This window comes from Erpetoichthys calabaricus, chromosome 5, assembly GCF_900747795.2.
Source record: "Erpetoichthys calabaricus chromosome 5, fErpCal1.3, whole genome shotgun sequence".
Taxonomy (NCBI): Eukaryota; Metazoa; Chordata; class Cladistia; order Polypteriformes; family Polypteridae; genus Erpetoichthys; species Erpetoichthys calabaricus.
In genome coordinates, this window is record NC_041398.2 from 105,644,564 (window position 1) to 105,659,785 (window position 15,222).

General features: G+C 39.6%; 1 protein-coding gene across 2 annotated transcripts in view; it reads left to right on the plus strand.

The window, feature by feature from the left end:
- The window catches only part of tec (tec protein tyrosine kinase), a 187,365-nt gene that overhangs the window by 104,254 nt on the left and 67,889 nt on the right, over window positions 1-15,222 (plus strand). The window contains exon 4 of one of the 2 annotated variants that reach the window (XM_028801906.2): window positions 6,599-6,680. The exons of the other annotated variant lie outside the window; for it this stretch is intronic. Coding sequence (XP_028657739.1) covers window positions 6,599-6,680 — 82 coding nt within the window. The remainder of the gene's footprint in view (window positions 1-6,598; window positions 6,681-15,222) is intronic. 2 annotated transcript variants of the gene reach the window in all.

Genomic DNA, 15,222 nt, shown 5'->3' on the forward strand with positions numbered 1-15,222 from the left:
GTAAGTGAGGAAGCAGGTGAATTATGTATTAAGATGGAGGCTCAGAAGTAGATGTAGAAGTTTGGGAAGGATGTTCATCTTGACAGTATTGATTCTCCCTGATAAGTTGAGATGGAAGGTAGACCATCTTTTAACATATTGATGAAAAAGATCCTTATATTTGCTTGTGATGTTTATCCCTAGATATTTAAACTGTTTTGATAGAAAGCATGGAAAGATGTCTGTTCTAGCATTGTGGATTAGAGAGTTAACTGGGAAAAGCTTACTTCTATTCAAATTAATTATGAGTCCAGTTGGCTTTTGAAATTCTGCTAATGCGTTAATGATTAATGGTAAAAATATTTGTGGGTCTAATATAGAAAGTGCCATATCATCTGTGTATAGTGATATTTTCTGTTCGAAAACCTGCTTTGATAATACCCTTTATCTCTGCTGTATTTTGAAAATGAATAGCAAATGGCTCACTCATCATTGCCAAAAGCATTGGTGACAGAGGGCATCCTTGTCAAGTTACACGTTCTAGTTTGAAGTAGTGTAAGTTCATTTTGTTTATACAAACCAAAGCCTCTCGACAAGTGTAAAGTCATGTTACCCATGCAGATATATTTGGGCCAAACCCAAATTTGTGCAATATTGTGGAAAGATGGTCTTGTTCAACTCTGTCAAAGGCTTTTTCTGTGTCCGAAGATAGTGTGATCTTTGGTGTGTTAGATTTTGGGAGTGAGTATATTACATTAAACAGACACACAAGGTTTTAAGCTAAGTGACTGCCTTTAATGAATCCATTTTGGTCTTGTGATATCACAGAAGGAAGGACTTTCTATCTTTTACTTAAAGCTTTAGAAGTTTGCATCATTATTCAGAATTAAAATTGGTTTCCATAATGCTCATTGAAGTTTTATTTTTCTTTGGAAAAATGGTAATTAATGCTTATGGAAAAGCTTGAATTAAAATTTAATTTTCTCTTGCGTCTGTGAATGTTATTGATAATAATGTATCTAATTTTATTAAAAATGTTTTATAAAAGTCCAATAGTTAGCCATGAGGGCCAGCTGTTTTCCATATTTGGAATGAGATTATAGCATGCAGTATTTCTGAGAGTGTCAGAGGTTTGTCAAGTTCTTCTGCAGTAAGAGTATCAAACAGTGGTGTTTGTATTCTCTGGATCTGATCCCCTGTTCTTCAGCTTATGGGCTTTGTATGGATTTTCATGCTTATTTATCTGCTGAGCTGAGGATATTGAACTCGATGCCTCGACTGGGAGCTGGATTATATAATCTCTGTGTTGCTCTAGGAATTTTACGATGGCCCTGCTATATACATCGCAGATTTCGTTGGAGGCTGTGCTGGAGTACGCCCTCCAGTTCTCTGACTGTCAGTTTAATTACTACCATGTATTCTGCTCCTGGATTTTCTCTTGGTATATCAAGTGCGAGGGACGGAGGAGTTAACTTTGATAACCTTCGCTCACTTCAATACTCACGTATAATAAAGACCAATCAAAAAGACTGTGAAACACCTTCAAATGGCTCAATGAAGACGGTCTTAATGAACGTTCGGTCTGTAGCCAACAAATCTTTTACTTTAAATGACTTTTTTACATCCTGCAACCTGAACGTTCTATTTATGTCAGAAACGTGGTTAAGTGATGGTGATTCAGTTTCTTTCCATGATCTTTTCCCTCCTGATTGTACCTTTTTTTAGCTCATCTAGAATCACTGGTCGAGGTGGTGGGCTTGCTACAGTTTTTCAGAATCATAGACTTTTGACTGTAGACAATTTCTGCAGTTTTTAGGCTCAACTGTTTAAGATTGATCTTACAAATTCCTTACTGTGTGCACTGGTTTGTAGACCTCCTTGATATAATAAGGATTTTGTCCAGGAGTTCTTCTCTTTCATGGTGTCATGCACTGATGGAATGCTGATTCTAGGAGAATTGAGCATTCGTGTTTGTTATCTGACAAAACTCATGGTTAAAGAATTTGTAGGTCTTGTGGACTCTTTTAATTTTACTCAGGTGGTATCATGTCTCACACATCAGGGAGGACATACATTGAACTTAGTTCTAACACTTGGCCTCTCTGCAAATAACCTGGAGATCTCTGATGCTGGCATATTTGATCACTTTACAGTTGTTTTTGAAATTAAGTTTTTGCGTCCACCTACTGTATTAATTTCACTAAACCACGGTGCCTTTCATGCAGTATAAATGCTGACACAGAGCGTGGCAGTTCTGTGATATTTTCTCTGACATTCATTTACCCTTGGTGTTAGAAACCATCTCTGTGTTTTCTGATATTACTGATATGGTTAACACTAGAATCCCTGAAGCCTGTGGAAAAACTTGTAATCCCGGGCCACCTTAAATTCCTTCACACCTCTCCATTTTGTTCTGTAAATGTGTTCATCAGCACAAGCAGCAAGCAGCCTGCTATCTGATCCCCCCCACCGCCAAAGAAAGTTCTCCCAGCTCACGTCTTGTTTATCTGGGTGTGAGGTGCCTGGAGGTGTAGAGGATAAATAATATATCATTATTTGGAACACATGCATTTCATGTGTGTTCCGTGTCTTCAAAGATCTATGTAAATGTAGGATGACAGGAAATGTGAGAAATGTTGAACACATAACTAAAAAAGAAATGTTTTTCATATTTTATTAATAATTGACAAAATGTAGACATAAAGTGTATAATGTGTGAAGACTGAAGTCTAAATATCAAATAAACAGTTTTCATAAAAGGTGCAAGTATAACAAAACAAGTGTGCTTTTATTCAAGAATATAAGTGAAGAAAAAGAATTGGTTTAGGGTAAAATACTGCCAGAACCGCTTGGGTGGTGCAGCGTTAACCAATGCTGACTCGTAAGCAAGTAGTTCCTAGTTCTATTCCGGACGCGTCTGTTTTGAGTATTTAGCCACTCTTATTGTTACTGTTATAGAATAAAAACAAACATTTGATTTGAGTCTGTAACAGCCTGTGTAAATTTATGGTACTTGTAAAAGTTATATTTTTTTTTTTTAATTCGGTTTTTTTCTCTCAGTCATGTTCATGCTCCCCCCGATCTGACAGTGCTAGTTTTCAAATAAAGACGTACTATTACAGAGGTGAACTCAGATGAGGATGACGGTTCTACATCGGAGAAAGAGAACAGAAGCCCTCCCCGCAAGAAACATCCACTCACACATAAGAAAAATGCAGCTGCACCAGGCGTAAAGTCAAAAGATGGCATTGTTTGGATGCAGCAACAGTTCAGGTGTCATCCTGCCAGTCAGTCTGCCACATGAATGTCCTTCAAAGAAAAAGAAGGGCTTACAGAGCTCGCCAAGGTATCATCAAAGTCCTGTCTGTGATTATGTTTTGTGATGGTATTTATATATAAAACATTTATATGTTACTTATATAAAAACCAGATTGAATGTTATTTACGTATCTTCCTACAGCGTAAAGTCACAAGTAGACTGCAGAGCTTCCTTTGTTTAATCGACATGTGCATGCTCACAAAGTACATGTGTACTGAAGTGACTTTAGCTGCAGGTGGAAGCTCCTGTTGTTACGGTTCTGCTTTTGTCCATAAACGGTTTCATAAGCTTTATGAACTTAATCTTGGAAAGTCTTTTTCCCGTGGGACGCCTGGGATCTTTTCCTGAATAAGGAGTGGCATTGCACATGTACTTTATTGGGAAAATAGTACTTACTTACAGTTGCGTAGAGTGCGACAGGAGGTAATAAAGCTGAATTAAAAAAAAAAACGCTAACTTTTACAAGTACCATAAATTTACAACAGCTGTTACAGACTCAAATCAAATGTATGTTTTTATTCTATAATAGTAAGAATAAGAGCAGTTCACTACTCAAAACAGACATGCCCAACTCAGCAGTTCTAACCACTGCACCACCCAAGTACATGTTTTGTTATAGTTGCACCTTTTGTGAAAGTGTTTATTTGATATTTGGAATCCAGTCTTCACACATTATACACTTCAGGTCTACATTTTGTCAATTATTACTAAAATAAGAAAAACGTTTCTTTTTTATTATATGTTCAACAATTCCTGGGCTGCATTTCATCCTACATTTACACAGATCGTTGTAGACACGGAATACACATGAAATGTATGTATTCCAAATGATGATATATTATTTACCCTCTACAATTCCATGCATCACACAGCCAGATACACAGACTTTAGTTCTGAGAATCTTCTCTGCGACCTGAGCTGTTTTGGTGGGGGAGATGGGATAGCAGGCTGCTTGCTGCTTGTACTGATTGACACATTTACAAATCAAAAGATGCTGATGGAGAGATGAGAAGGAATTTAAGGTGGACCGGGATTACGAGTTTTTTCGTAGGCTTCAGAGATTCTAGTGTTAATTGTGTATATTATATTTTTATGGTCTATGATTTTATCCCCAGTTGCAACTGTAATTTCTGTTATTGCATTGCAAACTTCCTGTTTGTGGATTTGTTTAACTAAATCTTATTAGCCTTCTCACACTTTTCTTAATAATAATGTTGTGATTTAAAGACAAGATCATCTTCTTTTGTTTTAATTCTGATGTAGAGTCTGTATTTTCTTGTAAATTGCCTCATTTGGTGATGTGGCATATTCATGGTCTATTCTGGAAATCTCTCTATTTAACTCATATGATTTTTAGTCCCTAATTAATTTTTATGAGAGAAATATGAAATAATCTGTCTTATTAAAAACACCTTTAACATTTCCCAAAGTATTCTCGCTCAGATTTCTGTTTGGAGATGAACTCTATAATGTTCACCTCTGTTAACGACAATGAGTTAAAACATTAGTTATGAGATAAGTGGGTTGGGCATGATGATTCGACCTCCAAGATAAGAGCATAATCGGAAATAATTATAGTGTTTTTACAATATTTGATAGTGGGCAGCAGATTATTATTGATGATGAAATGTTCAATTCTTGAGTAGCTATGATGTGCTGGTGAGAACAAGGAATATTGTATTGAATGTGGATTTAAGAATTCCATGGGTCTGATAAATTTTGATCCATTAAAAACTGCATGATTGTTTTTGCGAGATTATCGTCAGTGTAGTTGAAGATCTGTCTAGGTCTGGATTTAAAATGTAATCAAAATCTCAGGCAATTATAATTTTATGAATGCTCATGTTGGGAATGGATTCAAATATGTTTTGATACAAATCTGTTATTCACATTAAGTGTTTATATGCAGTATTTATCAACATTACTTTAGAACTGAATAAATTACCATGATATACAGTAGCACCCTTCAGGGTCGCATACTACTTTTGGTACTACAAATTTGATTGCCTCTCTTTGAATTGTGAGTAAAGTCTTTGACAATCAAGCTTACAAAATTCAAAGGTTCATCAGAAATTTTGTAATCGGATTTCATATCAGTATTGCTAAGTAGTATGGCTAAGGAGAGTCTCATTATTTTGGCACTTACAGTTGTGGGGGTAAAAAGAATAGATACAAATAAACTACTCTCTTTCTTTCTCCATCTATATATTGGTGAACTTTGTTGGTATTTGAGGAAGATATTCATTTTAATAATATCACATCTCCTAGATAAGTTGAGGTAAAGAAATTACTTCTATTAACAACTTTGTTGATGATTTCCATCAAGATGAAAAATTGGATTTCAAAAGATCTTTAACTTTTTTTATTACCATAACTCCTGTAACCTTATTTGACTTTTTTGAGACATCAGAGGAAAGTGACCCATTTTAATCCATGCAAAGCTATTCAGTGGGAAAGCATTGTTATTCAACTTAGTTGTGAACCTAGGAACATCACAGAAATCCACCCTTACATTAACTGTTTGGCAGTGATGTGTATGGATCAGTAATGTAGAGCAATTAGTCATTTGCTGATATTACAGAGGCAAATAACCAAATATTTACTGGTAAAAACTAATAACATTGGTGAAGATGGACAGTCCTATTTAGTAGTATATTCTAGAGTAATTTTTTTTAATGTTTTAAATTATGTTAATCGTAGAAACAGAAACTTCCAGGCTGTGCACTTAATCAGTGCACTTGCATTGAATCAGAGTCTAGACTGATATCACCATTCAGCTCTATCAAAAGCTTCTTCTACAGACAAATTTAGAAACGCCTCTGGAAGGTAAGATATATTTACACTAAACAGTCATTCAATATTCAAAAATATATGTCTATCTCTAAAAGTTCCAGTTTGATCTTATGACATTATAGAAGGGACTGCACCTTTCAGATGGAGCTGTACAACTTACACTGGCGTGTAGCCTGGTGGAAATGTAAATCAGTGTATAGTCAGATATTTAAGCACAAATATGAAAGATATTCTAATGTAGAAACAAATACTGTACAATTATTAGTGTGTCATTCTACGTTCATCTGGGGCCAGTTACTTATCCATTTTTATATTAACTAATTAACTCTACCCTTTTTAGTCACTCAGATGTTACGTATACTGATTTTATGCAACTTTGTGTAAAGGTATCTGACAACTACTGTAAATAATAATAATAAAAAGGTCAGTTCCACAGTACTTGTTTAAAAGCAAAATTCTAATTTAATTTTTCCTTATTGTTAATACAATGTCTTTTTTATCTCTAAGGTTGTATATGATGCCAACACTTTGTACATCTTTTCGCCAAGCAGTGAGAGCAGAAATATGTGGGTCAAAAGTCTTAAAGAAGGTAAGTACCTATACATCCTATTGAGAGATGAGGCATCTAGCTTTGAAAGCCTGCCTATAAACACACAAGTTTCAAACAGTGTAGCTAAAGAACAATTGTATAACCATTATTGTGTTGTTGTACTTGCCAATTTTAAAATAAAATGGAGAAATTATATTTATGAACTAGAGCACCTCCTTACAGTGCTTAAGAAGACAGTCATTCATAATGTGAAAGCAGAATTGCCAACTTGGGGCCTCATGTATAAATGGTACATATGCACAAAAATGTTGAATATGCCCGCTTCCACTCTCACATTGCAATGTATAAAACTAAACTTGGCGTAAAGCCAGGTACATTCTCAAAGCAGCTTCCCTCCTTACATACGCACTTTTCTGCTCGGTTTTGCAAACTGGCGGCACCCAGCATCAAAGCAGTGCTGGTGTTTCTGTGTGGTCTCCCTTTTTGAGATTTGCATCAGTGATGGGGGATTTATTAAATATCTTCTTCTAATTTCAGCTGCTCCCATTAGGGGTCGCCACAACAGATCATCTTCTTCCATATCTTTCTGTCCTTTGCATCTTGTTCTGTTACACCCATCACCTGCATGTCCTCTCTCACCACATCCATAAACCTTCTCTTAGGCCTTCCTCTTTTTCTCTTGCCTGGCAGCTCTATCCTTAGCATCCTTCTCCCAATATACCCAGCATCTCTCCTCTGCACATGTCCAAACCAACGCAATCTCGCCTCTCTGACTTTGTCTCCCAACCATCCAACTTGAGCTGACCCACTAATGTACTCATTTCTGATCCTATCCACCCTTGTCACACCCAATACAAACCTTAGCATCTGCTACCTCCAGCTCTGTCTCCCTGTTATCTGGTCAGTGCCACCATCTCCAACCCATATAACATAGCTGGTCTCACTACCGTCCTGTGGACTTTCCCTTTCACTCTTGCTGATATCCGTCTGTCACAAATCACTCCTGACACTCTTCTCCACCCATTCCACCCTGCCTGCATTCTTTTTCACCGCTCTTCCACAATCCCCATTACTCTGTACTGTTGATCCCAAGTATTTAAACTCATCCACCTTTGCCAACTCTACTCCTTTCATCCTCACCATTCCACTGACCTCCCTCTCATTTACACACATGTATTCTGTCTTGTTCCTACTGACCTTCATTCCTTTCCTCTCCAGAGCATATCTCCTCAACCTACTCCCTACTATCTCTACAGATCACAATGTCATCAGCAAACATCATAGACCACGGGGACTCCTGGCTAATCTCATCTGTGAACCTGACCATCACCATTGCAAATAAGCAAGGCCTCAGAGCCAGTCCCTGATGTAATCCCACCTCCACCTTGAATGCATCCATCACTCCTACCGCAGACCTTACCACGGTCACACTTCCCTCGTACATATCCTGTACAACTCTTACATACTTCTCTGCCACTCCCGACTTCCTCATACAATACCACAACTCCTCTCGAGGCACCCTGTCATATGATTTTTCCAGGTCCACAAAGACGCAATGCAACGTCTTCTGGCCTTCTCTATACTTCTCCATCAACATATTCAGAGCAAACATTGCATCTGTGGTGCTCTTTCTTGGCATGAAACCATACTGCTGCTCACTAATCATCACCTCACTTCTTAACCTAGCTTCCACTACTCTTTCCTACAACTTCATGCTGTGGCTCATCAATTTTATCCCCCTGTAGTTACTACAGTCCTGCACATCCCCCTTATTCTTAAATATTGGGACCTATACACTTCTTCTCCCCTCCTCAGGCATCCTTGCACTTTCCAAGATTCCATTAAACAACCTGGTTAAAAACTCCACTGCCATCTCTCCTAAACACCTCCATTCTTCCACAGGTATGTCATCTGGACCAACGGCTTTTCCATTCTTCATCCTCTTCATAGCTGTCCTTACTTCCTCCTTGCTAATTCATTGCACTTCCTGATTCACTATCTCCATATCATCCAACCTCTCTCTCGTTCTCTTCATTCATCAGCATCTCAAAGTACTCTTTCCATTTGCTCAACACACTCTCCTCGCTTGTGAGTACGTTTCATTCTTTATCCTTTATCACCCTAACCTGCTGCACATCTTTCCCAGCTTGGTCCCTCTGTCTAGCCAATCAGTACAGGTCCTTTTCTCCCTCCTTAGTGTCCAACCTCTCATACAACTCATCATACGTCTTTTCTTTAGCCTTCGCCACCTCTCTGTTCACCTTGTGCCGTATCTCCTTGTACTCTTGTCTATTTTCTGCATTTTTCTGACTATCCCACTTCTTCTTTGTCATCCTCTTCCTCTGTATACTCTCCTGTACTTCCCCATTCCACCACCAGGCTTCCTTTTACTCCTTCCTCTTTCCAGATGTCACGCCAAGCACCCTTCTGGCTGTCACCCTTACTACATCTGCTGTAGTTTCCCAACTGTCCGGTAATTCTTCACTAGCACCCAATGCCTTTCTCACCTTCTCCCTAAACTCAACCTTGCAGTCTTCCTTTTTCAACCTCCACCATTTGATCCTTGGCTCTTCCCTCACACTCTTCCTTTTCTTGATCTCCAACATCATCCTACAGACCATCATCCTATGCTGTTTAACTACACTTTCCCCTGCCACCACTTTGCAGTCTTCAATCTCCTTCAGATTGACTCTTCTGCATAGGATGTAATGTACCTGTGTGCATCTTCCTCCACTCTTGTACGTAACTCTATGTTCCTTCCTCTTCTTAAAATATGTATTCACCACAGCCATGTCCATTCTTTTGGTAAAATCCACTATCCTCTGATCTTCTTCATTCCTCTGCTTGACACGATACCTACCCATCACCTCCTCGTCTCCTCTGTTCCCTTCACCAACATGTCCATTGAAATCTGCTCCAATCACCACTTTCTGTCCCTTGGGTACACTGTTCATCACTTCATCCAACTCACTCCAAAAATCTTTTTTCTCACCCATTGTACACCCAACTTGCGGTGCATATGCACTGACAACATTCATCATTACACCTCCAATTTCCAGCTTCATAATAATTACTCTGCCTGACACTCTTTTCACTTCCGAAACACTCGACATACTGTTCCTTCAGAATAACTCCTACTCCATTTTTCCTCCCATCCACACCATGATAGAACAATTTGAATCCACCTCCAATCCACCTGGCCTTACTCCTCTTTCATTTAGTCTCTTGCACGTACAATATATCAACCTTCCTTCTCTCCATACATATCTGCTAACTCTCTCCCCTTACCAGTCATACTGCCAACATTCAAAGTTCCTACTCTCAGTTCCACTCTCTTTACCTTCCTCCTTTCCTTCTGCCTCCGGACACGTCTCCCCCTACTTCTTCTCCTTCTTATTCTTCTTCTTCGGCCAACAGTAGCCCAATTTCTGCCAGCACCCTGTTGGCTAACAGTACTGGTGGCGGTCGTTGTTAACCCGGGGCTCGACCGATTCTGTATAGAAATTTGTATTGTTGTCCACATATTGATTTGGCAAAATTTTACACTGGATGCCCCTCCTGACGTAACCTTCCCCATTTACTTGGGCTTGTGGCACAAAGAAACACACTGGTTTGTGCATCCCCTGTGGCTGGGTTGGGGATTCATGAAATATACCAAAATTAATTGCATATTGTTTACAAATTTAAATCACTTGGTTGTAATCATTCTTTAACAATATAATGGTACATGGAATGAAGAAATAATTCCAAATACAATAGCTGCTTTAGCATTGTTACTCTCAGTGCACCACTCAGAGTATTTTAACCCGTTGTACGTGTGTGTGGAATCACAGCTGTACAGCAGCTGATCAGAAAGCTCTGCAGCATGTTCTGTTGAGAATGTAAAGGATTATTGGGATACAGCTTCCAGCCCTGGAGGACATTTATAGCACACGCTACCTAAGGAAAGCCACCAGCATCTGCATGGATTCCACTCAGCCATGCCAATCTCCAATCCGGCAAACACTTCAGAGCCTTTCCTTTATGGACCTCGAGGCTTAGAAACAGTCTCATCCCAAGAGGTGTAATGCACTCAATCAATCCATCAAGTGATCCCGGTAGAACTGCTTGTACTTATAATTACAATTACCTCACTGTAAACTTGCACTACAACTGTAACATTGCACAACCTGTGCCACTTTATGAACCGTTTGCACTATCCGCACTGTATGTACATTTATTGTACTTATACTTTAATATTTTTCATTATTTTTATTGTATTATCCATCCATCCATTATCCAACCCGCTATATCCTAACTACAGGGTCACGGGGGTCTGCTGGAGTGAATCCCAGCCAACACAGGGCACAAGGCAGGAAACAAACCCTGGGCAGGGCGCCAGCCCACCACAGTATCGTATTATTATTATTGTTATTTTATCATTTTATAGGAAAATAAGTTTATGGAGGATTTGCATATTGAATCTGATTGTACCATACAATGATAAAGAATTCAGTTCAATTCAATAGAAAAGAGCACGTATTTACAGATGATGATGACGGACTTCTAAGTCGATTTAGATTTCCAAGAGCTATCCTCTTGGAGCTGTGTGATGTTAGTATACTAGGATGTATAATTTATATACAGTACATGCTTTAATGCATCATGAAAATGATATCAAATATACATCCTAGTATTCTAAAATGTTCAGAGAGCTGTAATATCATGAATGTATTGTATTCTGTGTGGTGATCAGTGCCTGTGCGATACTGTCTATGAAAGAAGCACGTAGTAATTAATGACTGGGTTGGGGAACAAATAGGAAACTAGGCATTTAAGGTCCTACTTTAGTTATGATGGGATTTGTGAGACTCTAGTAAATTAAATATCGATTTTAAGATGAATTTTACTATGTTCTACTTTAATGACAAAATAAACTACGAGATTAAAGTGCAAATTTCGAGTTTAAAGTTGACATTTCAACCTTTTATTTCTTCACTGTGTCCCTATTTTTTTCTTTTCTCTGTGCCCTAATGTGCTTCTGTATGGCACTCAGATGGTGGGCTACAACTTGCATGTTCACGTCAAATTTAACATCTGACCACATCTTTTTTATTTTGGGCACTGTGTTACTTTCTTAACTTTAACTTGAACTTCCATCAACCAAAAAGTAAATTTTTTCTTGCTGCCATATTTGGTGAAATTCTTCTTTTTTTATGCCTGCTTTTGCCATTGTGTTTTAACAAAAAATTTAACTGAAAGGGCTATTTATATTGATTTACATATTCAAATATGCAAAATTCTGGGAGGAGCTGGGGTGGTGTGGCAGGCTTATGCACATGTGTTACATTTCACACTGACTGGGATTTATGGAGCGGAAGTGCGTGGAAGTTGGCTTATGCATGGCTTTCTGCATCTGAGTATTTTTGTGCGTAAGCACATTTCCACTTTTGTCCGTACGCCATGATTTAGTGTGAATTCTACAAATGGAGTTATACATGAGGCCCCTGACATCCATCTATACTTAAACAAATATCAGAGACTCTTACCAAAAGTAAAATACGCATACTGAATGAATAAATAATCATGCTGCATTCTAGGACGTATTCAGATAGGCTTGAATCCTTTGTCTGTCAGGATGGGTGGCACACCCCCTCTCTCACCCCATAAGCTGAAAACAAAAGGACTCTTTATTTCCCCTACCATCTCTCTCATAACAATTTCTGTCCTCTTCTTCTCACCTTTAAACTTTTTCATCAAACTGTCTTACTGACTGTAGGATCAGTTGTAGCTCTGTTCTGAATCATCTTTAACAGCTATTCGCACGTTCACTTCCTGACCACGCAGTCATGGGTTTTATAACCGTCAGGCTTCATTACCCTCTATAGCTGTTCCTAAACCCAGTGTGACCATTAAATTATAAGTCGTAAACATTTTTCACTCTATTCTACATCAAAACCTGAGATTAATTTTATTTTTCTTGGTTACCCCTACAAACTACATGAAGTAAGTAACATATAAATCTATATAATTCTTTGGATTAGTATTCTTTTAATATATTTTTAAAAGTCTGTTCAGTCAGAAATACAAGCAATCCAAAATATCAAAGTAACAATTAAGATTTGTAGACATAAGCCACACTAAAGTGCTATCCTGGCCCATAAATGAGAGCTAATTAGTAATAATTAGTAATTAGTAATATACAACTTCATATTAATTTTAACCATAGGAGTTTAGCAGAAACACTGGTAGGAGCCCAACAGACTTATTTTAGAATAACCTTAGTGAATTTTTGTCATATTCTAAAGAAACTCTGCACAGTTCCACACAAACAAATTTTTTTTCCAGTTTTAGAAAATATATAGTATCATTTTCCATTTGCTCACTTAAAGTCCTGTGGCTTTATTTCAGTTGCATTGCGATCTGCACATTGCCATCTTAGAACCTTTATTATATTTTGTTTTATTTCGTAGACTTTCAGTTATAAATTGTTGTGCTTAGGTTTCTTGTCCTGTTTCTTGATTCTGCTTTGGCCAAACTTTAACCATCAGTAAGATGACCTCACCTTTTGCTCTGCAACACTCTGGTGTAAAGAGGAATTTATACAGATGAAAAAAAACACATAATCGCCAATGCCAATCCACCACCACTAAGCTTGAACATCTTTTGCTGATACACTGTGAGTCAAACATGGGACACTCCACATGGACTCATTATTTCAGAGTTCTTGTGGTACATTCATGCAACTTTGCAAAATTAATCTGTGCTACCATTTTTTCCTAGGTGGAAAAATAGGGGCTTTCTCTTGGCCACCCTTCTGTAACAGATGTACCCTCTTCTGATGGTAGAGTTTTGACAAGTCAAGTCAAGTTGGCTAGCATGCACTGGTACAGTGCGTTGCCGCACCCACTACACGACGAAACAACTCAGCATCCCGGTTGGCAACCCGCCAGGCAAACACGCGGTCCAGCCCTACCCTCTGGAAATGACTCTCAATCTGCCGCAGCCACGTGATTCGTGGGCGACCCCTTGGCCTGGTCCAGTCACTCGGGTCCCCAACAATGAGGATCTTATGAGCTGGATCACCTTCGGGGAAACGCACCACATGGCCGTAGTGCCGTAACCGACGCTCCCTCACAATTCAGGTAACGTGCCTCATTCGGGACTCCATGTGCAACCACTCATTTGACACAAAGTCAAACCAATGGTACCCAAGGATTTTCCGGAGAGACACAGTACAAAAGGAGTCCAGTCTTCATCTCAGGTCACTGGATAGTGTCCATGTCTCGCAACCATATAGCAAGACAAGAAGCACCTGGACCTTCATCCTTTTGCATAGATATCGGGAATGCTACACACCCCTTTCCAGCAACCTCATGACCCCCCATGCTCTCCCATTCCATCTACTGACTTCATAGGAAGAGTCATCAGAGACATAAATGTCACTGCCAAGGTAAGTAAACCTCTCGACAAGGTCGACACTCTCTTCGCATACAGACACACTGCTGATGGCTGTGCCCAAGAGGTCATTAAAGGCCTGGATCTTGGTTTTTATCCAGGACATTCACAAGCCCAGACACTCAGACTCCTCGCTCAGTCTCTCGAGTGCCCCGATCAGAGCCTCCATTGACCCTGCGAAGATTACAGCATCATCAGTAAAGTCAAGATCCGTGAATCTTCCTTCACCAACAGATGCCCCTCATCTACTGGACCCCACAACCTTGCCCAACACCCAGTCCATACAAGCATTGAACAGAGTAGGAGCAAGAACACACCCCTGCCGAACCCCAGAATCCACTGGGAAAAGCACAGAGGTTCTGCCTCTACTCTGCACAGCACTCACAGTACCAGTGTATAGGCCGGCCATGATATCCAGCTACCTCAAGGGGATCCCGCAAACCCTCGATGTCCCACATGGCAGCTCGATCAACTGAGTCGAACGCTTTACGAAAATCGACAAAGGCTGCAAAGAAACTCTGCCGATATTCATGGTTGCGCTCCTTGAGAACCCTCAGTGCCAGGATGTGGTCAATGGTAGACTTCTTAGGCGTAAAACCAGACTGTTCCGGTCGCTGGTGAGTGAGCAAGTGATCACGGATCCTATTGAGGACGACCCTAGCATGGACCTTACCCGGCACCGAGAGCAGTGTTATCCCCCTGTAGTTGCCGCAATCCAGGTGATCACCCTTCCCTTTCCAGATAGGAACGACAAGTCCCATTTTCCAGTCAGTTGGGATGATGCCAGTCTCCCAAATAGAAGCAAAGATTGCTTGCAATACCAGGAGGACAGCCTTACCACCAGCCTAGAGAAGTTCACCCTGGATACCACAGATCCCTGCAGCCTTCCCCTCCCTCAGCTGGTTCACAACCTGTGCAATCACAGTGAGATTGGGTGATTCACAGCTAATTGGAGGATCAACCTCAAGAACCGTGGACCCAGAGATATCCAACAGCAGTGTCATCCGTGAGGAGCGTTCCATCAGCTGCCCTGACTGCGACTCTCCGAGGAAAGATTCAGATGTGCGTAATGCTTCGATTCCTCTGTAAGCAGGACATGGTTTGCTAGACCACAGAAGGTGTGTCACTTGTTCATAGGTTCCTC